The following is a 25726-nucleotide window of genomic DNA, read 5'->3' as shown; positions in this document are numbered from 1 at the left end:
TCGAGCTTGATCTATGGAGCATATTTTATGAGCAGGGAAGAAATAGCAAAGTACGTCATTGATTGAAGTCAGTGATATGAATTGAATCACTGTTCATTTAATGTCAAAAAACAAATGCGGAAATTAGGTTTACGCTTTTGCACATGCTTTCAATTTGATGATTCGCAAATGCCATTAAATCTTAATTTTGATCTCAGTCAGACTTTTCCCTGCATGTGAACGTACCCATTAATCGACAAGTATAAATTGTCTGTGGGTATGTGTTTTTTGAAGAGAATATCTGTGCTTCTCTGTATGGCCTGCTTTTGCATTTTTTGATTGTATTACGATGCTCGTACTTCCTCCAATTTCCTTATAAGTCACAAGCAGGCAGGGTTGAGCAGGGTTACTTTAACTGGATTACTTTCAATTACTTTTGGATTACTCTAATACCAAATATGCTAATAAAAAACAAAAGAAACTAAATATGAATAAAATTATGACTCACAACGTGTGGTAAGCTTTCTCTCCTGGCTTTGATCTCTTTGATCTCCGGCAAAACTAACGTAAAATGCGACAGAAACAAAATGAAAATAAACAGCTTGCCAACATCATTTTTGCCGTTCCATGTATTCCGTTACTCCCCAAGCCTGCACAAATTTTTTTAATTTTGTTCATATTTAGTTTCTTTTGTCTTTTATTAACATATTTGGTATTGGTGTAATCCAAAAGTAATTGAAAGTAATCCAGTTAAAGTAACCCTACCAACCCTGCAAGCAGGCAAACTACATGCTCTATTTTCTATTCTATATGTCATTCAAAAGTACATTTAATGTACCATAAAGTCCAACATAATTGAAATGGACGCATGTCCTATCACATTGTGTCTTCATTATTGAATTTTGCACTAGGTCCGTTTTTAGATTTTGGTGAAGGTTACAACTTTCCGCCTGATCAGGATTAATCTGCAAAAGCTTTTTAGAGATGACACTCCTTTTTTTTGGGCCTTTGTGTCCTCTAATGTCACAGAAGCCCCTTGTTACCAGCGGTGACAGCAAGCAACTGGAATTGTTTTCACCTTGTGAGTCAGACTGAGTGTCATTGTGTCAAAATGTGGACTCCGTGTTGTGGGATTTATCCAAGTGTGAGGACCAGCTTATGACCGCAAAGTGCCGAGTAATTCGTGCTATTACGAGCCCTAGTCTAAAGGTTGAATGTGTTTGCACTTACATGATTCCTGGCCATTAAAGCAGAATGGATTGCTCATTTAACTCATCAATTCAATAAGAGCCAACAGCAGGGGAATGTTTTGGCGTGATGATATTCTCTTAAAAGCTCCCCCGAGTCAAAGTGTAAAAGGGCTTTCAGCTGAGAGAGTAGCCTGCCATATTGTTTGTTTGCTAGAGTCATACATAATCATAAAAGACGGATTTTTTTCAGCTTAACTACATTGAACTCTGCACACACATTTAACAGCTTGTTTGTCAGGTCTTGGAATAAATGCCATAATTAATTGGTGTGCTCTTTCTCGCCAGAATCTATAACATTGGGCTCTTGTCAATATAGCTTTGTCTCGTAAGTGTCTGACCACAAACCAGACATTATTCACTGAAAACCCTTTGCACTTGAGACTTATGACAATCGCTATGCACCAGTGTTCTTTCTAAGCTGCGCGCGTGCGCAATTGCGCACTGCTCGCACATTCTCAGCGCACAAGAAAATCTAGCCAGCGCACAAAAATGAGGGCTCAAAATTACTAATTAAGAAGCGACTCAAGTCAAAGTTACAGTGCATGAAGGTAAAAATACACGGGTTCCCCTGACGTTGTGTCCTAAATGCGGTATTTTGAAGTCGAGTCGAAGGAGAACGAAGTTGAGTAAAGTTAGTAGAGTTTGTCGGGGAACCGGCTTCTTCGGCTCGGCTCACTAAAAGGAACCGGCTCTTTCGGATCCTGAACGGCTCTTCGGGTTGTTTTTGCTTCTTTAATCCCAACATGACCAAATATTATGTAAAATTATGCACAAAATGACTTAAAGGAAGGGGGGAATAGAACAAAAAAAGAAAAACATACCAAAATGAAAAAGTAGTGAAAAGCTGAGAAAAAAAGAAACAAAAGGAAGAGAAAAGAGAAGGAAAAATTTAGAAAAAAGCCAGAAAAAAAGAAAAGAGAGAAATGTAGGAAAAAAGAAAATAGAGAACAAAAAGAAAAAAGTAACAGCTCGGAAAAAATAAACACAATGAGATTTTTTTTAAAGGAATTTTTAAAAAATTAGGGAAAAAAACACGGAAAAAAGAAAAAAAATATTGTGTTGCATTCAAATAATTTCCAACTATATCGAGTGAATCTTGTTGCCAACATTGTACTTCCACTAAAAAATGTGATTAAGTACAGTTCTATATCTTACAACCGACTAAATAAGCCTCCAAAAATGTTAATATTATGTGACAAAATATATCAGGAAATAAAAATGGATATCTTGTGAAGGAATTGTAAAAACAAACGTTTGTAGGCTGAACAACCTTTGCAATAGTACATGAGTCAATTCATTCAAAAGAGAAAAATAATTTTGCATTGCCGGAAACTCAGCAAAATGTAAGTTGATGTCAAGTTTTGGACATGTTTGATAATGATTTAGTTGCCACACGTGAAATTGCCGTTGCTCACTGTTGTTTCAAGCGCTGCTCACCGACTTTGTGTGAACGCTCAGACCCGTGGAAAATTAGACGGAACATTGCTACGCAACGAATGTTATTAAAGCAAGCATTTACAAAACTCAATTCCAATGAAGTTGGGAAAGTGTGTTAATTGCAAATAAAAATTGATCCAAGTAAATTGCAAATTCTTTTCAACCCATATTTAAATGAATGCACAGCAAAGACAACATATTTATTGTCTTCACTCATAAACTTTATTGTTTTGGGAGAAAATCATCAACTCTGTAATTTGATGACAGCAACACGTGCCAAAATAGTTGGGACAGGTGTCAATAACTACTCAGAAAGTGGATGAATGGAAATCAACCAACTATTTGCAGGTGAACAGATGAATTAGCAACAGGTGAGAGTTGTTACTGGGTATAAAAAAGGGAGACCCGAACAAGCTAAGTCATTCACATGCAAGGATGGGGCGAGGTTCACCTCTTTGTGAACAACTGCGTGAGCAAATTGTTGAACAGTTTAAAAACAACATTCCTCAAAGTACAATTGCAAGGAATTTAGGGATATCATCATCTACAGTCCATAATATTGTGAAAAGGTTCAGGGAATCTGGAGAAATCACTGTGCGTAAACGGCATGGCCGTAAACCATTATTGAATGCCCGTGACCTCCGAGCCCTCAAGCGGTACTGCATTAAGAACCGACATCAATGTGTAAAGGACATCACCACATGGGCTCAGGAACACTTTGGAAAACCACTGTCAGTCAATACAGTTCGACGCTATATCCGTAAGTGTGGGTTAAAACTTTATGTTGCAAAGCGTAAGCCATTCATCAACAACATCCAGAAACGCCGCAGGGTTCTCTGGGCCCGAGCCCATCTAAAATGGACTGATACAAAGTGGAAAAGTGTTCTGTGGTCTGATGAGTCAGTTTTCCAAATTGTGTTTGGAAATTGTGGACGTCGTGTCCTCCGGTCCAAAGAAGAACAGAACCACCCAGACTGTTATGCACGCAAAGTGCAAAAGCCAGCATCTGTGATGGTATGGGGGTGCATGAGTGGCCAAGGAATGGGTAACCTGCACATCTGTGAAGGCACCATTAATGCAGAAAAGTACATTCAGGTTTTGGAACAAAGTATGTTGCCATCCAAACAGAATCTTTACCATGGGCGCCCTTGCTTCTTCCAGCAGGATAATGCCAAGCCACACACTGCACGTCTCACGACAGCGTGGCTTCGTAGTAAGAGGGTGCGGGTGCTTGACTGGCCTGCCTGCAGTCCTGACCTGTCTCCCATTGAAAATGTGTGGCGCATTATAAAGCGCAGAATAAGACAAAGGAGACCCCGGACTGTTGAACAGCTGAAGCTGTACATAAAGCAAGAATGGGAAAGGATTCCACTATCAACGATTCAACAACTAGTCTCCTCACTTCCTAAACGTTTATTGAGTGTTATTAAAAGGAAAGGTGATGTAACACAATGGTGAAGAAGCCCCTTTCCCAACTACTTTGGCACTTGTTGCAATTATAAAATTCTAAGTTTATCATTATTTGCTTATGGAAATAAAGTTTATGAGTTTGAACATGGATAATCTTGTCTTTGTGGTGTATTCATTTAAATATGGGTTAGAAAAGGTTTGCAAGTCATTCTATTCTAATTTTACTGACATTTTAAACTTTTTCCCAACTTCAATGGAATTGACTTTTGTACATGTTATAGTGGAATTACTTTATGTCAGACCCCGCTCTGGGGAAAAAATAAATATTGTCAGACCCATTTTCTTAAAACATCCACACAATCATTCAGTAGCAATAGCGTTTTTCTTGGCCTATGGTGGTCGCAGTGTTGGGCACATTGGTGATAAACAGCAATTCGTTGCGGTTACTAATTACTTTGTTCAAAAAGTAATTCGGTTACATCCTAGATTACTGACACAAAAAAAGAGCAAGTTACTTTGGAAGTAATAATCTAATTACAAATGTCCATACATACTCCCATGCAAACCTCCCCCCGAAGACTTCTCTAGAATATTCACACACAAAAAACAGAAGAAAACATCTACACCAACTTGTGAAAACAGTGAACACTTGTTATTTCTTGGCTTGTTGAATTATGAGACCTTACAAATCAACGCTTAGCCATCTCATCTCTGGAGTTCAAATCACTCAAAGATCTCCTCCATTTCTGGGTACTGTCCAAGACATTTTATTTTTCGTCCAGGCATGGTGTATTGCAAAAATAATTTTACATATTAAAAAAAAAACAAAATAAAACATGCCTTTAGTGTAAATTCTGTGCTCACGTTTTCCCAATTGATATCCCGTTTGTTGTTCCTGTATAAGCCACGCCCACTCCCAATATTCTGCCTACCATTCGCTACGGGTGACACACAACCTAACTTTATTTACTTCATTGGAGAATTGCAAAAATAAATTTACAAATACAAATACCAAAATTCAACACACTTCTACTGTAAATTCTGCGCTCACGTTTGCACCCAAGCAAATATGCGCTGTGAGACCGGGTGGAAACATTTGTTGGCCTGGAGAGGGATGGGCGCCACCAGGCTGTAATTGCCTAAGACATATCACAGGAAATTGTTCTCCTACGACCCTAGTGGTTAAGGGATCCAAAAAAAATGATTGTATAGTTGTAAATTTGGTTTGGTTGTGAGTATATAGGGTTGCGAGAATATCACCATGAGAAGACAGTCAGTATCCATGACTCTGTGCTTGAGATGGTGCAGCCATAACTGTATTCAATTGTACTATGTAGGCAAATATAAACATGGCCACCATTCAGAGAATTGTGCTGGCGGACCTAGGGTTTTATGTGAAATCGCGAGTGATACAAGAGTAGTCTGTCACGGTTGCCATGGTGCCCAATTGGCCACGCCCGTGGGGCGCCAGCTGCAGCTCGTTGAGAGATTGGCTTTCTGTCCATATAAAGCTCAGCGCTCTCTTGCTCCGGGTGTCAGCCCGTCAAACGAACTTCGCCCCACAAGACAAAGGTTCTGACTCGGTCCTGTTTTCCTGCGATGTCTACAGTCCGGTATTGTTCCCGTTTATTTTTTTTCTGTTTAATTTCGGGTTCCAGTTTAGTTTCCGTCTGTTTTTGTCCTGTTTATTATTTTCTCCAGTTTTCATTCTCGTCCAATTTCGCCTGTTAATTTTCGATATCCTGATCCGTTATCTATCCTGTCTGTCACTTCCTGTCCGGTATTGACCCTATCTGTCCGATATCAACTCGGGCAATTGGAGTCGGTCTCTGGCTTCTGGTCTTTCCACGCCAGACCGGCTACCTAACGTGCATGACTCACCATTTCCCTTAAAATAAAAGGCTTGTGTGAGAACGTCACGCATTTGGGTCCTGTACTGTTCCGGTTCTGACATAGTCAGTACTCAGAGGGCATTACTTTTCATGCTCTGCACTTTGAATGTATCAGACTAACGTAATAACGCACCATGTAGTAATAATCGGAGAGTTAAAATGTTTAATTAACAATTTGTTACCAAGAAAAACATTTGTATTGCAGGAACCTATTTCTTTTAAACGTATTAGTCCCAAAACTGACCTCTGGTATAAATGATAGATAGATAGATAGATAGATAGATAGATAGATACTTTGTTCATCCCCGAAGGGAAATTCACATTTCCAGCAGCATCCCTGAGCTTAGAACAATCGAGAACAATCGAAAATAACACGGGAGCTGCTGGAGTGGCTGCCATTCGTGACGGCGCCGGAAGAAAAGATTCAATTTGAATCATGTACAAACAAACAAACAATTGAATCATGTACAAACAAACAAACAAACAAAATATTCATGTTTCAATAAGTGGAGTGTTAATAAAATGGGGGGAAAATAATTTCTGATACTGATATAACCAGGTAAAACTAATTTTAAGTTACCTGTCCAAATGAATGTTGTGCCATCTCACCTTTCCCACTCTCTCTCCTCTCACCTTTCCCACTCTCTCTCCTGCAGTTGACTTGCTGCTGCTCGCTCCTGAAACTGAACCATTATTACATAGTAAAACAAAATTGTTAACTGCATTACAGTTTTCAACTTGTCAAAAATATCTCATCTTTGATCAGTGAGTAGATCTTTGCCGTGATAAATGGCAATATCGTAGGATATTGTCAAGCACTTCAACTAAACACTTGATACTCCAACGTCTGTGCTTTGTTTCCTCACTGTCCTTTTCTCATTATTATGGACAAGACATCACATAATTTGAAATGAAACTTGGAAGGCAGTAGCTAGTCGCCATTTTCTCAATGTCAAAACAACTTCAGTTACTGACATTTCAATCTTGAAGTGAATTTAGTCAAGGTTGTTGCCCACAATCATTCACTTTTCATGAGGAGTGTAAATTACACGCAGACCAATTTTAGGTGCTCCCTTGATTTACAGTTTTATGTTGTTTGCCTGTGGGGGAAAACGTGCGGTCGTACTACCATACACCACATTTTCATTTAAAAGACCATATCAACAAGTCTGTAATTGTTCATTCTACATCAGGGGTGTTAAACTCATTTGAACTTGGGAGCCACACGATAGAACAAACATTCTGTCGGGGGCCGGACTAGTAAATTAAAGAGAAAAAAAAAAAGAAAAATAAAGAAATAAGAGGAAGAGGGAGGGAAAAGGAGAGAGAGGGCGGGGCAAAGAAAGAGAGAGAAGAGAGAGCGTGAGAAACAAAAAACATAAATAGAGAATTCGTGAGAGAGGGGGAAAGGAAAGGGAGAGGAAGAAAGAAGTCCAAAGAGAAATAGAAAGACAGAAGGAGAGGAAAAAGAAAATAAAGCGCAACCGGTAGGAAGAGAGAAAGAGAAAAGAGGGAAAAGGAAAAAATGAAGTCAGAGCAAAAGAAGTTAAAAAGACGCAGAGAAAGAAAGAGCCAAAGAGCAACAAAGGAAGAGAAAGAGACACAGAGAGTAAAAGAGACAGAGACAGAGAGTGGGAGAAAGGGTGTGGAAGAGAGAGAGAGAGTGAGAGAGAGACAGAGAGAGAGAGAGAGAGAGAGACAGAAACAGCGAGACAGAGAGTGAGAGAGAGAGAGAGAGAGAGGGAGAGAGACAGAGAGACAGAGAGAGAGAAATAAATACAAGTACAGTGTCATTGTGAGAGGCACCTGGCTTTGGCAACATCAAGTTGACATATTTCAACCTGCGGCTTGTTTTTCTCTTGTGCTTCTCTGAGTGTTGTCTTGCGGGCCGAATACATCTCTTAGCGGCCCTGATCTGGCCCGCGGGCCGCCTGTTTCGACACTTGTGTTCTACATGTTGACTCATTTGACGTGAGCTCAGGATATCCAAAAAATGATATGGAGGTCAGAGTCCCTCTGTCGTCATGTTATGACTCTTCAACTATGAAGTTCTTAACTGGAAAGTGTTATGCTGACTTGAGTAGATGCACTATGTTAATTTTCATGAGATATTCAACATGATTTTTCCTGCATAAAACTGCCGTAGGTGGATGTGCTGTGCTCAACTTGCAAAAACGTAAAACTGCGAGCGGGCACCTGACCTTTATAAAGTCGGCTCCCTCTGCAATGTCCTGAAAAAACTTGCTTTATTGGTAAAAACAAATTGGAATTGCATAAAACATCCACACTACACTTTTGTATGGATGTCAATATATTTCGGTCCTCCCATGCTGTGTATTATCTTTTTACTCTATTTGTGATCAGTCAGCAAAGGCACAATGATCACATTTCCTGCTGCTGCGGGTCTGTTAAATGAGTGGAGTGATTTTTTTTTTCTCGTTTTTTTTCTTCTACATCTTATACAGGTTCTTTAAATGCAATTGAATTATAAATGTCTCCATTGTCATTTATAACAACACAGTGAGGATTGTTTGCAATGAGATCAGATGTAGCAGTCCAGGATTAACAAATAATAAATATCTCAAAGAGAAAAAAAAGTTCAATGAATGTCACGATAAATAGGCCAAAATATTTACAAAAGTGTGCTTGGTCAAAGGTGCATCTGAGGAATAGTGCAGTAAAAATAGGGCAGCAACATTGTTTCAAAATAAGTCGATAAATAAGTTATAAATACTCTTTTTTTCTGCACAAGGGCATTTTTTTACAGTATTGAGCACTTATTTACCTGTGGGAGAAGCTGAGCATGTTAGTAGGGCCTACGAGAAAGGCAGCAGATCAAAGAGGTGGTGGTTGAGGTGAGAGGAGTCTTCATCTAGGGCAGGGATGTCAAACTCAATTGCACAAGGGGCCAAAATTCAAAACACACTTAAGGTCAGGGGCCAACCAGGATAAACATTTATTGAACACACTTAAACTGAATGTTAAATATGAATAAAAACATACAACAGTATTAAATTTAAACCTTAAATCACTTATACAGTATTTATTATTTTGCTGTAAATAAAAATATCTTGTTAAATTATACAACTTAGAACTTAACTTAAACAACTTAACATTAAAACAACATTCAAATTCCTTTGCTCCTATGTCCATGTATTTATTAAAAAAAACTTAAATATTCCAAAAGATTTTGCTCTCCCTAATATATCTCCTGTCAAAAGTAGACATATGAAAATGCGACACAAATTATTTTGTAAAAACGTTACAACATTCTGAGAACAGGGAGCCTGATGTGCTTACCTTTGGCGCAGACGGAGTAGGGCGAGATATGGGAGGGAGTGCACTTTTTGCATAGCTCCACCCATCCCTCCCACTCACCCAATCAAATAACTTTAAGTTCTCTTCCGGTGTTTTGGCGTATTTACAATTTGTTCCGTGGATTCATCAAAAAGTATCTGAACACTGACCACATATTATATAGTGAGCTTTTATATAAAGGATTCTTTAGCGTTGTACAGCCAAAACGATTTTTTTTGTGTGTGTGACACCTTGACTGTAAATTGTAGTGAAAACGTGTCTTATATATTCTGTAAAGTACTCCTTTGTCCTACAGCTATGGTTTGGTTTTGCGTGTAACTGAACAGGATCAATGGTCCAAGTGCATGCAATTAAATTTGTCTCTGAGCCATAGGTACTCATAGAAAGAGCCCTATCTGGCTCGCGAGCCATAGGTTCCCCGACCCCTGGTTTATAGTATAGTATACCTCATATATGAAGGAATAGGTAAAGTGACTAAAACGTCAGAAGATGATGTCCAGGGATGAGACGGCGTTGTTCATATTGACGGGCCATTATTAACAATAATATAAAATGGTCTTGCGGGCCGGATTTGATTACACGGCGAGCCGCGGGCCGGGAGTTTGACACATGTGATCTAGGGCTATAGCAGAGCGTTATATCGTGTCCAACGCTAAATTGGGCCAAGCCTCAAATTGGATGAATAACCTTGATGTGAAATGGAACAAAAGTCAGTTGAGTGGGAGGCACATATGCCAAAGATGGTCCAAAACCAAACATTTAGCACTATTTACTTTCACTTTGACTGGTTAGGGAAAACGCTTTGCTTATTACTTCAATTTGCCTGTACTTTTCAAACTAATTTAGAAGATTTTACGCCATCTGTTTTTGCTGCACGAATGGTTCATAAGCTCACACATTTATTTTTGTGCTTAACATGATAAACGTATAAAACAGTATGCAAAGGGCCCCGCATCGCACAGACACGCAACACTTTAAGCCCGTCTTTTGTTAAACAAGTCTGCAAAAAAGAGACAATGAACAATGAAGGGTGGATATTGAAGAATTAAAAAAAAAAATCAGCGAGAGAGAAGCTTGGCCCGACCCTAATGTACCAACCCGGCCTGGTATTTAGGTCAGTCTCGGGCTCGGGCTTTAGCTCTTCCCTTTAGGCTTAAAGTGTTGGACAAATATTTCGCTACTAAATTAACCAATCAGTAATATTTACTTCTTTCATGGCTGTTGCCGCATTTGTTTCGGTGGGTTATCGCCCCCTAGCCAGTCATACTTAGCTAGTTGCCGTTGGGATGCCAACTCAGATTCTGATTGGCTAAATCAACAGCTTTCTCGAAGACTGATTTTACGAGCCGTAGCCTCCAGATATTTTTGTGAAGTCCTCTGGGTAGATTTCTGGGCCTAGCAAGACTAATGGCTGAAATGTGATTGGTTAAATGCTGGAATTATGAATGCACACATCTGAAATCAGTGAAACCAGGGAAAAGCAATGAAAGAACGCTGACAGACAATTTGGAGTTGTTTGATAAGTGTTAATGGGCAAAACACAGTTAACTTCACACAATTCAGATATTTTTAGGCCAGCAGAGAATGCCTTGCAGGCCCTCACAGCTCAATACTAAAGTGCACTTCCAAGCATGCCCCAAAATAGTGTTGTTTTCATTCTATTTTTACATCTTCTTCTACTTTGAAAACAAACATCATCACCTTCCATGCTACTAGGTTGTGAAACTTTATTTTTGTATGATAAAACTGCATTATTTTTTGTTCTGCAGCTACTAATCTAGGACAGGGGTCAGCAATCTGCATGTGACTCTTAAGCACCAGCCTAACGGCTCCCTGAGATTTTTCAAAAATACTTGGAAACTGAAAAATAATAGGGAGGGAAGTATACATTTTTAAATCTTGCTACCGTAGGAGGACACACACAAGACGAACATTCTTAATGTTTTTCAAACTATGAGGCCATATATCTTTTGGCTTGTGCAATCTTCAGAGCTAGCAAACAAAAACAAGACACGCCATATCCATTTTGTATCTGGGCTTCAAACCACTCAAAAATCTTTTGATTTTTAGGTTCTGTCCTAAAGGTTTGATTTTTTTCCAGGAATGGTGTATTGCCAAAATAATTCTACAAATAAAAAGGCAAAAATTCAGTACACGTTTGCTGTAAATTTGGGCTCACATATGCCCCATTGATTTTGTTGTTCCAGTATAAGCCGCGCCCTCTCCCCACAAGCAGCATTCAATTTGCTATTGGTGACTGTTACGACTCATAAGCGTAGGCTAACCAGGTTTTAAACTATTGAGTAACAAATAACCGAAAATAGGAAAATAGGAGCCTAAGTGCGATGGAGCAAGAATGGGGTAACAAAAATTAATTGTATTGAGTAACATCAGAGTAACAGAACTTTTACAAAACTCACAATAACAGGCAAAGGAACTAGCAGAAATATGCTAAACCAAATAACTCAATAAGACGGCTAAGATGGGAAGCAGCTGAATCATTCAACTAACTTCCTCCCTGGTAGCAGCCAGTCACTAGCCAAACTGCTCTAACCAAATGTACAAGGGTGGCATACCCCCTCTAACCTAGTGTACTTAACAAAAATAACTCCTACGTGTGGCATGTATAGAGGTTTCTGTCTGACCTGCCCCAGGGCCTGGCCGTACCAACCTACCAGTTAGTAGGAGTGTGCATCTTGCTAAAAAACAAAACCGTCAACGAAAGGTGCATCAGCAGAAGAGTGAACAACAAAAACAGATTGCTTTAATACAGCGTAGCTGATTGGTAACAGGTGATGATGATTGATGGGCAGAAAAAAGAAGTGAGGTGGCAGCTGGGCAGGAAACTGAAGTCTTTAATTCTGAAAAACAAAGGCAAAACAAAGACAGTGCCACCTAAAGACAATACATTTCATAACAGTGACACACAACCACATAATTCTGTGGTTGTAAACACAGTCTAGCTGCGAGTATACACAGTAGGAAGAATATCATAATACCAGTAAGGAGAAATTCAAGGCTCTCATACTATTGAGACGGCGCCGTTGTATCTGCATTCAATGTACTTTTAGGAGCACATAATAAATATGCCCACCCTTCTCCATGATTGAGGGTTGTATTTTACATTGTGTGCAAAGGATAAGTCAGCAATCAGATGACCTTTTAATAGAAAATCTGACTTTAATTAAGTAGCAGCATGTTAAAACGAGGGCAGCACGGCGGCACAGTTCATGTCTCGGGAACCTGTCGTGGGTTCAAATCCAGCTCCAGACTTCCTGTGCGGAGTTTGTATGTTCTCCCCGTGCTTGCGTGGGTTTCCTCCGGGCACTCCGGTTTCCTCCCACATTCCAAAAACATGCATTTCAGGTGAATTGACCGGTCCAAATTGTCCCTAGGTGTGACTGAGCGAGTGAGTTGTCTGTCCCCGTGTGCCCTGCGATTGGCTGGCAACCAGTCCAGGGTGTCCCCTGCCCACTGCCCGATGATTGTTGGGATGGGCTCCAGCATCCCCGCGACCCTACTGAGGATAAGCGGTGCAGCTGATGAGATGAGATGAGATGTTAAAACGACAGTTGATTTACAAAAACGATTGACCAACGTGTTATAGTACTTGTTATAGGGAAAAGTAATTGCCATCTAGGAACACATTCCTCGTGACGTATTAATCCCAACACTGATTTTAAGTCGTAATAATTCGAATAGATTACATTTATTTTTGGCCATATTGCACAACAATACGCCTCAGTCCGGTCTGCTCGCCCTTGCGTGTTATGTAATCTTCTGAACGGACGTTCAAAATTCGAAACATGGCGTCACTTGCTTCAGCGTGTCTGGCAAGTCTGTCTAATCTAATTTTCTTCTCTCTGGGCTCAGGAGTGGAAGACATGGAGTGCTCCCTCCCCATGGACGGCCGGCGCGTTTCCCTAACGCAACTCTCCAAGGACAGTTTCCGCGAGTGCCAGGCTAGCTTGACCCTGACGGACCTTCTCATTATCATTTTCTCGGGCATCTCCGTGTCCGTGGTGGCTATCATGACCAGCTTCTTCCTGGCCTCTACTGTACACTGCTTCCAACGCTGGAGTAAAGGTTCCAAGGGGGATGAAGAAGAGAGCGAAGAGTAAGGAGAACGGATTCCTATCAAGGGCTCGTCTAATGTGGATGTTTCTCAACAAAACTGAGCGACGAGGCGAAGGACAGATTTGGGCTTCTTCCACCATGGAGATTATCCGGGACTTTTGTAAGAAGTCTCAGCTTGGTACAAATTTATAAAATTTTTGCCGAGAAGGTATTTAGGCACCGTATGAAAAGTCACTCTGAGAGTTCGATAATATTAACAGGCTGCTCAACTCCAGTGGATTTCAAATTAAATTATTCTGATATAGCTCATACCTGTCAACCTCAGCCAATTGCTCCCCTTATTAACGGTTGAAATTCCCCTCATCAAGCAATAATATACCTTACAAACTCAACACAGCACCTATTAACTCACAGCAAGACAGACTATGTAGAATAAAAATAAAGTTAGTTTGTGTAAACAAGTTTATTCACCAAATAAACAACACATCATCTATATTTCCCCATTTACAGTAAATTTAGAATTGCGTATTATACTTAGTAGTGGAGGTTTTTGCAGACTTCGTCTCTTCTACAAATAGTTTTACTATGTAACAGAAACTGTCACAGTTTAGTGTCATTTTCAACAAAGATGTCAGAGCACTGGTTCCTATTGTCTTCCTATTCTCTGTATGTATTTTCCTCACATGGCTAAATACGTTCTCACTGTCGGCATTAGATTGGGGAAGGCGGACGAATATGCACAAAAAATAATTGCTTGATAGAGGATATCGACAATATTAGCAATCTAGGAAGACGTTGTCGTCTGCTACCAGTGACCAATGGGCAAGACTAGATAAGACTAGAAAACATTTATTTTAGAATTATTTAGACGGTGAACACAATTTCAAATGACCAAAAATTTATAAAACACAGGGAAAACGTATAAGTTGACAGGTATGCACAGCTAAAGTACTGGGAAATGTTTTGGGCTGGGTTCACACATGTAGCTTACTCATGTCTGGGACCAAAGTTTTTAACTGTTATACCATGATTTTTGTAATAATTTTAATGGGCGCTGTAGATAATTTATATTTTAATCGCTAAATTACAGGTGTAGTGTGTCCGAATAGGCAAAGAGAAATACGGTGGAAAGCCTTTAAGTGAATGGCCTGGAAAGGTAAAAACTGTATATTACTTACGTTTACTATAAGTAAAATGTTTTATTATTTTATTACATATCAGATTTCTTATATTGGACTTTAGCCTTTTTTAAACAAGGACATGCATTCCAGTGATTTACAATCAATCATGCAAAATTCCACCCCTTTTAACCCTCCTCCAAAAAATGGAGGTCCAGTTAAAGAGTTTTAAATGAATTGTGAAGCTAATGATCAGACAACCAATTTATCAACCCTGATTTCCTGAAATTTGGAGGATCTGATCTTTTATATCAATCTCATATCCCTTTTTATTGTTCTGTGTTAGTCAGCCAATGTCTTCTTCAATGTTTAATGATAAAATGTAATTGGAAAGGTGAAATTTAAAGTTTTGAGAACAAGCACATGATTTCTCTTTTAGAGGTCTGTATTTCATACAATGAACCGTGGCTCACCGTAGTTCATTTACAAGATGAACCAGACCAATTGTCCAAGAGATCTGAATAATTTTTATTGGTTTGAATTTTAACTCTTTAACTGGCACTGCTAAGCCCAGTTAAAATGAATAATTTGGTTCGTTTACATGAGGGTAATAATCCTTTTGGAAACGGAATATTGCCAGTTTTCTGATTATATAAATCCATGTAAATGCACATAAACGTGCTATAATTTAAATAATGGTCTTAGTCAGACTCTGAGTTTTCCAACTATAAGGGTTGGGTAATTACCATCATTTTCTGATTGTTCATGCATTTTCCGATTGCTCACACATTTGAGTAATCCGATCGCTTGGATTATGTTATACAGTGGAACCTCGGTTCTCTACCATAATCCGTTCCAGAACCCTGTTCGAAAACCGATTTGTTCAATCACCGAAAACTTTTTTCCCATTAAAAGTAATGTAAAATCGTTTTAATCCGTTCCAACACCCTGAATGTTTACCATGATTGTAAACATGAAGCTAACCCAGGCTAATCGTACGTTCGCGTTAGCGTAATCTTCCGTACGAAAGATTACGCTAACATGAACGTGTAAAAATTAAAAAATCAGGTCGTTTACACGTCATTTAGCACCCGGGTCTCCACAAAAAGTGGTGAGCGGTTAAAGGATAAAGAAAAGAATTATGAATAGGATCTCTTACCTTTGTGGTGGTCTGCAGCAGCCATGCTCTATTCCCTCGAAAGAAGGGAAACTCGCACACCTTCTTCATATTTTGCTATTATTTCTTTCTTAAATGTAATAGTTGTACGCACTACTCTTCTTTTTTCACCTGTAGCAACTTTGCTGCTTGCACAGACCTTTTTCGCAGGCATATTAAGGGGCTAAAACACTCCGTTCACCGATATTAAAAGCGAAAGCAAAAAGAAGCAAGTGTGCACGTGATAACAGTTGGTCACGAGGGGTGGGGGCAATCTACACCCGTACGCCACTCAGCATCGCACCCTAGCGTACCGGCGTTCGTACTCCGATCTTTTGAACGAAAAGCGAAGCAAGAATTTCTCGAAATGTTTGGTCGAGAACCGATTTGTTCAAACTGAGAGGCGTTCGAAAACCGAAGTTCCACTGCAGGTCATAAAAAAAGCACTGTGGGACTTTGGCTTACTTGCTAAAATGCCTCAGGTGTATTGGTTGACATATACATTCTATTTAATGCCACTGGTGTATTCATCAATGTACATAGTGGATAACACAGTTGTATCCACCCATATATACCGTAAATCTATGCTTTTGGCAAATCACCATCTTGTGAACAGAGATGCAGCAATGGAACAAACACATTACTCCTTTGAAATTGGTGATTCACACGAATGATTTTTTTTTTCCATGTCAAAAAAGCATAAACTTTTTATTTGCTCCCCCTTTGCCCATGTAATCAGAAGTACTCGTTAACTCCATGCAAATGGGGTTATTTTTTTTAGTCCCTAGGTATGTAAACGATTCATTCAAATTGCTCCAGAAATCAAATATTCATTTTCAATCGGAGTATTCCCTGCATATAAACGTCGTCATTAAAAAAGGATGAATTAAAGTTGTAATACGCCCATTTTTATCAACCCAAAAAAGAGTGACCAAAACCTTCATGATCACATTTCAGAAGGTTTCCATGACATTCTAAGCATGTCATACAGACCAAATATTGATTCCCTCCTGTGCTCCTTTGTCACCTCATCTTTTCATTCAAACCGGGTGTTTTTCTACCAGGCAGGAGAAAAAGTACATGTACAGCAGATAGGCAGATTCCACGGTATATTATATATACTATTTAATCACACGCATACATGTATGTGCTCATTTAAAACAAACATCCTCGTATAAATCCAGAGAATATATTCTTTTTATTATCTAGATGTAGAAAGATGAACTAGCTCTGAGTATAACCCTCACAACTAGAGCAAAAAATGTTGTAATTAAAAAAAAAGGGTTCATGTAACTATCGTGTCCATGAATGCACTTTAAATGGTGAATCTAATTATGTAACAGCTATAATTATACTATTACAAATAGTTTTGTCATCCTCTGCCAAAGATCAGGTTGAAGTGAAGAAAAGAGAGCCTCTACAATTTTTGTTGACTGTATCTATTTTTCTTATTTTAGTGTGTTTTGAATCCAGTGTTTTGAGCCAACCACTCACACCCTCAATATCATTGTGAAAACTGTCTTCTAAAGAGTCCCTCTCTATCCAGTCACTTAATATATCATCATTATTTTAAAAGGGCTTGTTGTTCTTTTAGGAGCATTTTTCAGAGGTTAAAGGTTTTGCACCACAGCAAAAAATGATAGACGCATTTTTCAGTCCCATTGAACGCCCCGAATGTGTTAATTGTGTTGTTGTTTTGGGAAACCTTAGTACCGTATTTTCCGCACTATAGGGCGCACCGGGTTATAGGGCACACCCCCAAAAAATAGTTTTTGGTCCTATATATTCCATACATAAGGCGCACCGGATTATAAGGCGCTACAATGGGAACGTCGACAAAACAGTCAGATAGTTCAGTCAAACTTATTACCCCCTTAACATTCCGAAAGCTTGCAAAGAAGCAAATACGTGTCGTAGACACGTGCGGATGCGGTGTCTGTATTATGTCACTTAAATGCATCGTTCCAAATATCATTCGGAAGTCTTGGAATTCAAGAAATGCCAACCATTCCTTAGTTTCTATTTTCTTTATCGCACGCAACTTTACTGTGCATATGACAATAAGCACTTGGAATTGAGTTTAATTTAAAAAAAGACCCATCACAGACACATCGATATCACTCTGAAACAAGATACTGGGAAAATATATAGCCGGAGTAGCTCACTGAAGTCGTTGTGTTCAATAATAATGTGCAACCATGGTCCTCTTATATCCGTGAGTGTAGTAAATCCAGGAGAGTAAAATATTTACAAATACAGTACAGAATAGTAAAATACTGTTTTCTCTATGCTGTCAACCCAACATGCTATTCACATTCATCTTTTTCGGCCAATTGCAGGCTTTGTTTTGCCCCTTTAGCCTATGCCAGCCTGTAAATGATAAAAAGGATCCGCCCTCTTTGCATCGGCTCGCTACAGTTTAACTGTAGGGGGTCAGGTGTATCGACATTTTGTTCTGTGTGCATTGTTACAAAGAATGACAATAAAAGTAAATTCTATTCTATTCTATTCTTCTTAATAGTGATCGATTCAACTGATGATTGACACATCTTTTTCGGCCAATTGCAGGGTTTGTTTTGCCCCTTTAGCCTATGCGAGCCTGTAAATGATAAAAAGAATCCGCCCCTTGACCTCCGAATAACTTTAGCCAATAGTGATCGATTCAAATGATGATTGACACATTGGTTAGCCAATGAAACACCGGTATATAAATCCCAGCATACACCGCGGACTACTTCGCGTTAGAGGGAAAATCTAGTCGGCGGCTGCTTTCATTAGTTGCAAGACTTTGCGACTTAATATTGATCCATATATAAGGCGCACTGTATTATAAGGCGCATTTTCAGCTTTTGAAAAAAATTAAGACTTTTAGGTGCGCCTTGTAGTGCGGAAAATACGGTACTCAAAATTCTTTATAGTGAAAATAATGCTCTGTGGGAAGTAAGGCATTGAAAGATCTACTGAATGAAATCTTTTTTTGTTTTGAAATAAGTTGTGGTCTGGAAGGGCAAGGAATGAGTCGTGGCGACTGTGAGACTGGTATTCTCAACATATGGCAAAATCGTAGGGGTGAGGTTTTAGGGATCTACAAATTACACATACGTTTTCATTCTTAAAAGACTTCTTAAATTGATGTTTGTGCAAACCTTAATAATACTCATCAAACGAATCCACATTTTAACATATTTATTTGGGTATAGTGCGGCAATGTATATAACGCGCATTCCTAATTTTAGATTAAAAATTGCTCTAAAATTTCGTTTTTGGGGCTCACTATAAGAATTGTAAGTGACAAACATTGAGACGAAGCGGACGGATGTTCGAGGGAGTGTGGACTCAATGATATTGCCCCAGCGATAGTAATGTGGTGGGTGACGTCATGTCGCACTTGTAGAGTTCAATACAGTTGACTTGAGCATATGGGTTGGGTAGGGTTACTTTAACTGGATTACTTTCAATTACTTTTGGATTACTCCAATACCAAATATGCTAATAAAAGACAAAAGGAACTAAATGTGAATAAAATTTCTAAATTTTGTGCAGGCTTGGGGAGTAACGGAATACATGAAACAGCAAAAATGATGTTGGCAAGCTGTTTGGATTTATTTTCATTTTGTTTCTGTCGCATTTTATGTTAGTTTTGCCGGAGATCAAAGAGATAAAGGCCAGGAGAGAAAGCTTACCACTTGTTGTGAGTCATAATTTTACTCATATTTAGTTTCTTTTGTCTTTTATTTGCATATTTGGTGTTGGAGTAATCCAAAAGTAATTGAAAGTTAAGGTAACCCTACCCAACCCTGAATATGCTACGGTTTTCTGCGTGATTATTATTATTATTATTGCTTATACACAAACTGGGGTGTGATGGTGGGGAAGGTGTGGCGAGTAGCGATGAAACCCTGGATGTTTTTTTTTTACCCACGTTCGCGGCTGCAACCGCCCGTCCATCGCCCAGAGCGTGAACAGATTTGGGGCTCCTGGAACCTAAACACAGCTGATGACACATTTGATTATTGAAGACCGTTTTCTGATATAAAACTCGCCTCTGTGCATGAGTTGCTAAAAAATTATTTATTTTTTTCACGACCACATCATTTAAATATTGTCGGTAAAAAATAGACCGTGTATGATATTTGGGTTGAGAGATAAGGGTTTCATTTGATGTTTTGAAAATGTCGTGAGCGATATTCTCGGTCATTGCGCAAATCAGAAACTTTTAGGACTTGTTTAAAAGACACACCCAAACATTTTGTTTTTTTATGTTAAAATTGGGCTTACCTGGGATTTAATACATTTGACTTGATCCTTTAATGACTCCTCTACCATCCCCAAAAGGTGTCTTGTTTTCTCTGACAATAATGGCGTCTCCTGCTCAGCAATTTGTGATTACGAATTCCGCAAGCAGCAGAAAATTCTTAATGTCTTAATGTTTGGAAGAATAATAGAAGAACAAGCCCAACTCTCCCCTTTAAAGTGTACATCAGCAAGCTGTGTAATAACAAATGGGTAGTTAGGCCAACTCACCTGAACATAATTTCTTGGCAGTAAGAAACTTCAATATCTTTACATTTTACTCTTGTCAAATGAATTACTAATCAGAATTAGCGTCAAAACTGCGCTAGCATTTTATACTGCTTGTACCCTTTGGTTTTAACGCTAATGCGAGTCAATGCTGTCTTGTTACCACCCACCTAAATTTGCCATGACATAGCACCTAATCATTTGTCGACCCCAAAGCTGTTTAGCATAAAGCGCCCTGAAATAAACAAATTCCAGGGTGAAACCGCAAGACATCTCCAGCTTTTAAGTGTTTAATTTTCCCTTCTAGCAGAAGTTTCTACCAGTGCTGTAAAAGACCCCAAGAGGGACTTTGTTTTTATACATATCATTATGGTTTCCAACTACTGTGTAGTTGCTGTATCGACAAACTCTTAGGTTAGAGTTAGCTCTTGGCACTCGACGCGTACTGTAGGTTGGTTAGCATGACATGACCTCATTTCTCTCGCAAACACCGAGACATTAGAGCATGCACTGCAGCGTTAACTACTCTTAGATTCATGTCTATTTTTATATCAAACCTTTCAGAATGGAGTGTTTATTTACTGCCAGGCCCTCCGGGTCATTGTTGACTTTGTGGAAGAAGGCCGCCCCGTCTTACGTAGAGGTTACGAGTCAATTGGAGGTTATGAACAGCAACGGATGACAGTGACGTCGCTGTCGCACATGAATGCATTTCGAAATGTCAAACACATGATGTGTGTAGCTGTTATTTTGTTGTTTGGGTAAAAAACGAAAATAAAAACGTTTTTCTGTCCTTCGGTTTTTCTCTTGTATGTGCCGTTCTTTTTTCACGAATCCCTTTGGAAATACGAATTTGAATATTTTTGTCTGTTTTTAAAAAAGGAGAAATAGTATTAATCCTTTCAATCAACATTATAGTCAAAATGTTGGCTATGTGTTTAGTACACATTTGATGGTCAAGGACATTTTTCGGTGACATTTACAATGGTAAATTGTTTTCCGCCAAGTGTCTAAAACAGTCCTTGTAAAGCAAATTTGTAAATTTGATATATCTGAACAAATGTTAAATGCAGTGACTTTAATTTGTGAAATGGTCCACAACTTATTCAAAATTTTACAAGTCTGTTTCACAGCATATCTAAAAAAATATTAGTCGAAGTCAAGTCATTTTTATTATTATAGCCCTTAATCACAAAGAGTCTCAAAGGGCTGCAAACACAATAGTAATCTATATTTTAACGCATTCGTGACAAAGTGCTCCCAGCTGCAACTGTTAAAGGGACAGTGTGTGTTATTTAGCATCATATCATTGTGCATTTTTTAAACATACGTTAAATGGTAGAGCATTTTTCGCCATCTGGCTGCTAAGGGTACCCCAAAAATATATAGACTTGCAAAAGGCTGGGCACCAAAATTAGAAAAAGGTGAAGTGATTTAGTCAGATTTAGTCTCAATCGTTTGTATTCTTTCTTTTTCTTTTTAGCACTCATTTTCGGTAACACAACACAATATAGCGACATCTGCTGGATATATAATATACATTGTTACTTCAAGAAAAGAGCCGGAAATCTATGCAACCTTGGGTAATTTCAGTTCCCTAGTGTCGTTTTCCCATTTATTTACAACAATGTGAAAAACACAATTAAACAAAAATTTTAAACCTTTTTGCACAAGACTATTATTAAAAATTACTCTCAAAAATGGCACTTGTGAGAAGGAAAAAATAAGTGAGATGTTAGCAGGATGTAGTGGCCCACCGCTGCTTTAAGGTGTTTGTCTGAACACCCATCTACAGCATCCATGAGTAATATTAGTACAACTGCCATTGTGAATACAGCACGCTCATTTTAATAATATTCTATTAATATATATAAATATTTTTTAACAGTTTTATCCTTTTGTGCATTTTTATCTCTTTAATTTGTCTTAGTGAAAGGAAAAGCCCTCCAATTTTGTTATACTGTACTATTGGATACTGACAATAAAGACTATTCCTTCATTTACTGTTTTAAGCAAAATCCGTAGGTTAACTTTATAAATTTGGTCAGATTTTTTGCAAAATGTGGTGTATTTTGTAAATTTAGATTGACTGAAGAACAAGTACAGAAGCCTTTTTTTGCTATAGGCAGGGCCCAAATATAATTTTAAGACACGTTAGTGCAAATGTGGGCAGCACAGTAGTGCAGTGGTTAGCACATTTGCGGCACAGTTCTGAGGACATGAGATCAAACCCTCCTGCGTGGAGTTTGCATGTTCCCCCCGTGCTTGCGTGGGTTTCCTCTGGGCACTGTGGTTTCCTCCCACATTCCAAGAACATGCATTTCAGGTTATGTGACCGGTCCAAATTGTCCCTGGGTGGGAATGTGCAAGTGAGTTGTCTGTCTCTGTGTGCCCTGCAACTGGCTGGTCACCAGTTCATTTGTCCCCTGCCCACTGCCCGAAGATAGCTGGGATGGGCTCCAGCACCACCGCGACCCTAGATAGTGCAAATGTGACAGATGTAATAATGAAGATCAGAGAATCAAACCCCCCACTTCACTGCTCTCGTTCACAGCTTCATCTGTAAACACAGCACGGTGTGTTATTTCACCCAGAACTGTGATCGCTGTGACTTTCTATGCAAAAGCCACGCTCTATTTTGGGAAAGAGCGTCTGGGAAAATTAGAGGCTTAAGAAGAAAAAAAGCTTGTTTAATGCCACCTTCTTGCATAATGTTCCACTGGTTTATTTTAGTAGTCTCCTTGATGTAAAATCCTGTAGTGAAGCAATGTTAGGGAATTAATTCAGTTTTTTCCCGGGTTTTAAAAACACATTTTGGGGTAATGAAAAAAAAAGCCCAACGTCATGGTCAGGCAGTGTCACTGCAGGACGCGGTTCAGCTCGTGATGAGGATTCTCCTGCAACCATTTACCTCATCCGGTTGTCAAGGCAACACGGCCGGGGGCCCGAGCTCTTGGAAGCGGAGGCGGGAACATGGAGTAGAGGCCCCCCACCCCCATTTTCAACCCACTAACCCTTTCTCCATCCACGTGTCCGATGCAAAACGGAACAGGCGTTGCAGGGCCTGGTGTACTAGCCTGAGATTTTACCTCATCATCATGCAAAAATATAAAGGAGGTCATCGGCCTTTCAACATATGGAGGTTACAAACAACGACCAAATGACTCTTTGACTTGACATCACAATTATACAGGAATATACTGTAATTTGAGCGCTTCCACACAGTTTTTTCAACATAAATCTTGCTCGCTTTACGAAAATTCTGTTCACAAGCAGTCCAAGAGGCTACCATTTGAGACCACTCATCAGCTCAACCGAAATGGCGCTTTCCACCATCAAACGCCTGATCCCGCCCACTTATCAATACTACGCAGTAAGTTTGTATTTATTGTATTGCATCTCCTTTTTGTGACCCTAGCCATGAGCAATGGAAAGGGAAATGGTGAGGTAACAAAAAAAAAAGAAAGAAAGTTCTGGATTGGCAGTCAGAGGAATTAAATCCAATTGAGATGCTGTGGTGTGACTTCAAATGGGCAGTTTTAGCTAGACAACCCTTCTATATGCTAGACTTGAAACAAGTTTGCAAAGAAGAGTGGGCCAAATTTCCTTCGCAGCTTTGCAAAAGACTCATTACCATTTATCGTATAGATTGATTCCTATAAACACTGACAAAGGTGACTCAACTAGCCATTAGGTTCAGAGGTGTCTACTTTTTCACATAAGCCAGGAGGATTTGATTTCTTTGTGCCCTAATAAATAGAATCGACATTTAAAAACTGCATATTGTCTCTGTGTGATATTTAAATTGAAACATTTGTGAGTGATAAATATGCAGAAAAAAAACCGAAATCAGGAGGGGGGCAAATACATTTTCACAACATTTTAGCTGCGCAAGAGTTTTTGCAGCACTTCAGAAAATAAAAGCAATATGCTGTAAAACAAATTAGTGTTTAGGTTGATGTTTAAGTATACAGTAAGTGCCCACGTTTCATGATTAGTCTTACACCATCACTTCTCACGCCCCAAACTCCTGCACGACCACACCACACACCCCTTTGTTACGGCGACTTTTGGAATTATCATGTTATTTATCTTATTACTGTATTTTGAATGTCTGCATACAATTTTAATGTGTTTTTAGTGATCAGGAAAATCTCATATACATCAATTTGGATTAACTTGGATACTTTTGGGAGGTCAGGAATGGTCCAATTAATTGTTATCACTTCATCTGAAAAAAAAAAGTGCTTGTAACACAAGGAATTCGGGCATGATCCTGGAACGAATTAAGCTTATACTAAAAGGTACAACTATAGCATTACAGTAGTGAGAATATTTCAACTGTTTAATCCAAAGTAAACTACGCTCAGCTTTTCATATTTATTTCTATGTATTTGTCCACAACAGAATCCTCATTTATGTCCTGGTCTCTTGTTACGGTTCATCGGTAGCCTACAAAACGCAGCAAGTCTGAAGGAAAGCGTAAGACAAGCCCTCGAGAGGAAACTTTGAATGAGTAATTGCTGGAGCTTTTCCACTTTGGAGACATGTGTAGAGAAGCAAGGCTTGGGTTGCACGACGGAAACTGAGATAGAGATAATGTGACCTAAAAGAGTAACTCCACACTCATTACAGGCAGAATGCTTGAGTAAGACGCCCCGTAATTATGATTCAAAGCACAGGGGTCTCAAAATGATTTTAGCTTAGGGACCACATAGTAGGAAAAACATTCCCGCTCGTAAATTAACGACATAAAAAGTCTGCCTTAGCTAGAGGGCTGGGGGTCTTTTCGAAATCTCAGGAGGCAGGGATGTAAAATTGTATTATAAAACGATTGTTGGGGGGGTTCTCAATATTTTTTTTCCTACACAAATATTTAATCTCTTGTATTAAAAAAAACACTAGAATTAATTTCCTCTACTGTTTATTTAACTTGGAAGCCTGGAAAGTGACAAAAATAACATGGAAACAATGATTTCAAGGATTTATTTTATGGTTTAAAAGTCTGCTTTTAATCTTTATATAAAAATGTTTACCTTAATGTGGGAACTTCCTGTTGGATTGCATATCTGTTATGGAGGCTAGAACGTCTTTAAACTTCTGCAAAGACACACAGGTGCTTTTATTTAAAACAGCTTATCTGTTACTTTTATTTTAAGTAAAATAACATTGGGATTGATTTCCTTAATGTTCTCTGGTTTATCGATGATTGTCAGTAAATACAGCAACTGTGGGTGCAAGTCATTGTTTGACACTCATTCCTTCTTGTGCCTCTCAGCAATGTCTCGCGGGCCACATAAATAATGTGGAGGGCCTCAAGTTTTACCCATGTGTCATGTATTGTAGATGGCATAGCTCAGTGCTTGGGTTTTTGCCTCCCAAACAAGTGGCTGTGGTTTCAGTTTCATTTAAAACATGTTGGAATTTTTCAAAACCAAAAAACTAATTTGCTAGATGTTTTTATGCTTCATTGTGTACCCGATGTTTTTGTGTAGAGCTCAATGGAGACACCCAAGAGAAATATAAAAAAACGGATTAAAAGTTTTCAATATATTCATTCGTCCATTA

The 25726-nt window shown here is 38.9% G+C and overlaps 1 protein-coding gene across 2 annotated transcripts in view; it reads left to right on the top strand.

The window, feature by feature from the left end:
• The window catches only part of lrrc38b (leucine rich repeat containing 38b), a 49906-nt gene that overhangs the window by 11722 nt on the left and 12458 nt on the right, over window positions 1-25726 (top strand). Inside the window, exon 2 of one of the 2 annotated variants that reach the window (XR_015850778.1) lies at window positions 13160-13523. Coding sequence is in view for 1 of the 2 variants with exons in the window: in XM_088338889.1 (XP_088195015.1) it covers window positions 13160-13407 (248 nt within the window). In the remaining variant the exon portion in view is untranslated. Of the gene's footprint in view, window positions 1-13159; window positions 20952-25726 lie in introns of those variants that run through there. The other variant, XM_088338889.1, reaches the window with a different exon arrangement.

Source organism: Urocampus carinirostris, chromosome 6 (genome assembly GCF_059441175.1).
Source record: "Urocampus carinirostris isolate Australia breed hairy pipefish chromosome 6, RoL_Ucar_1.0, whole genome shotgun sequence".
Taxonomy (NCBI): Eukaryota; Metazoa; Chordata; class Actinopteri; order Syngnathiformes; family Syngnathidae; genus Urocampus; species Urocampus carinirostris.
This window is presented reverse-complemented; position numbering and strand designations above follow the sequence as displayed.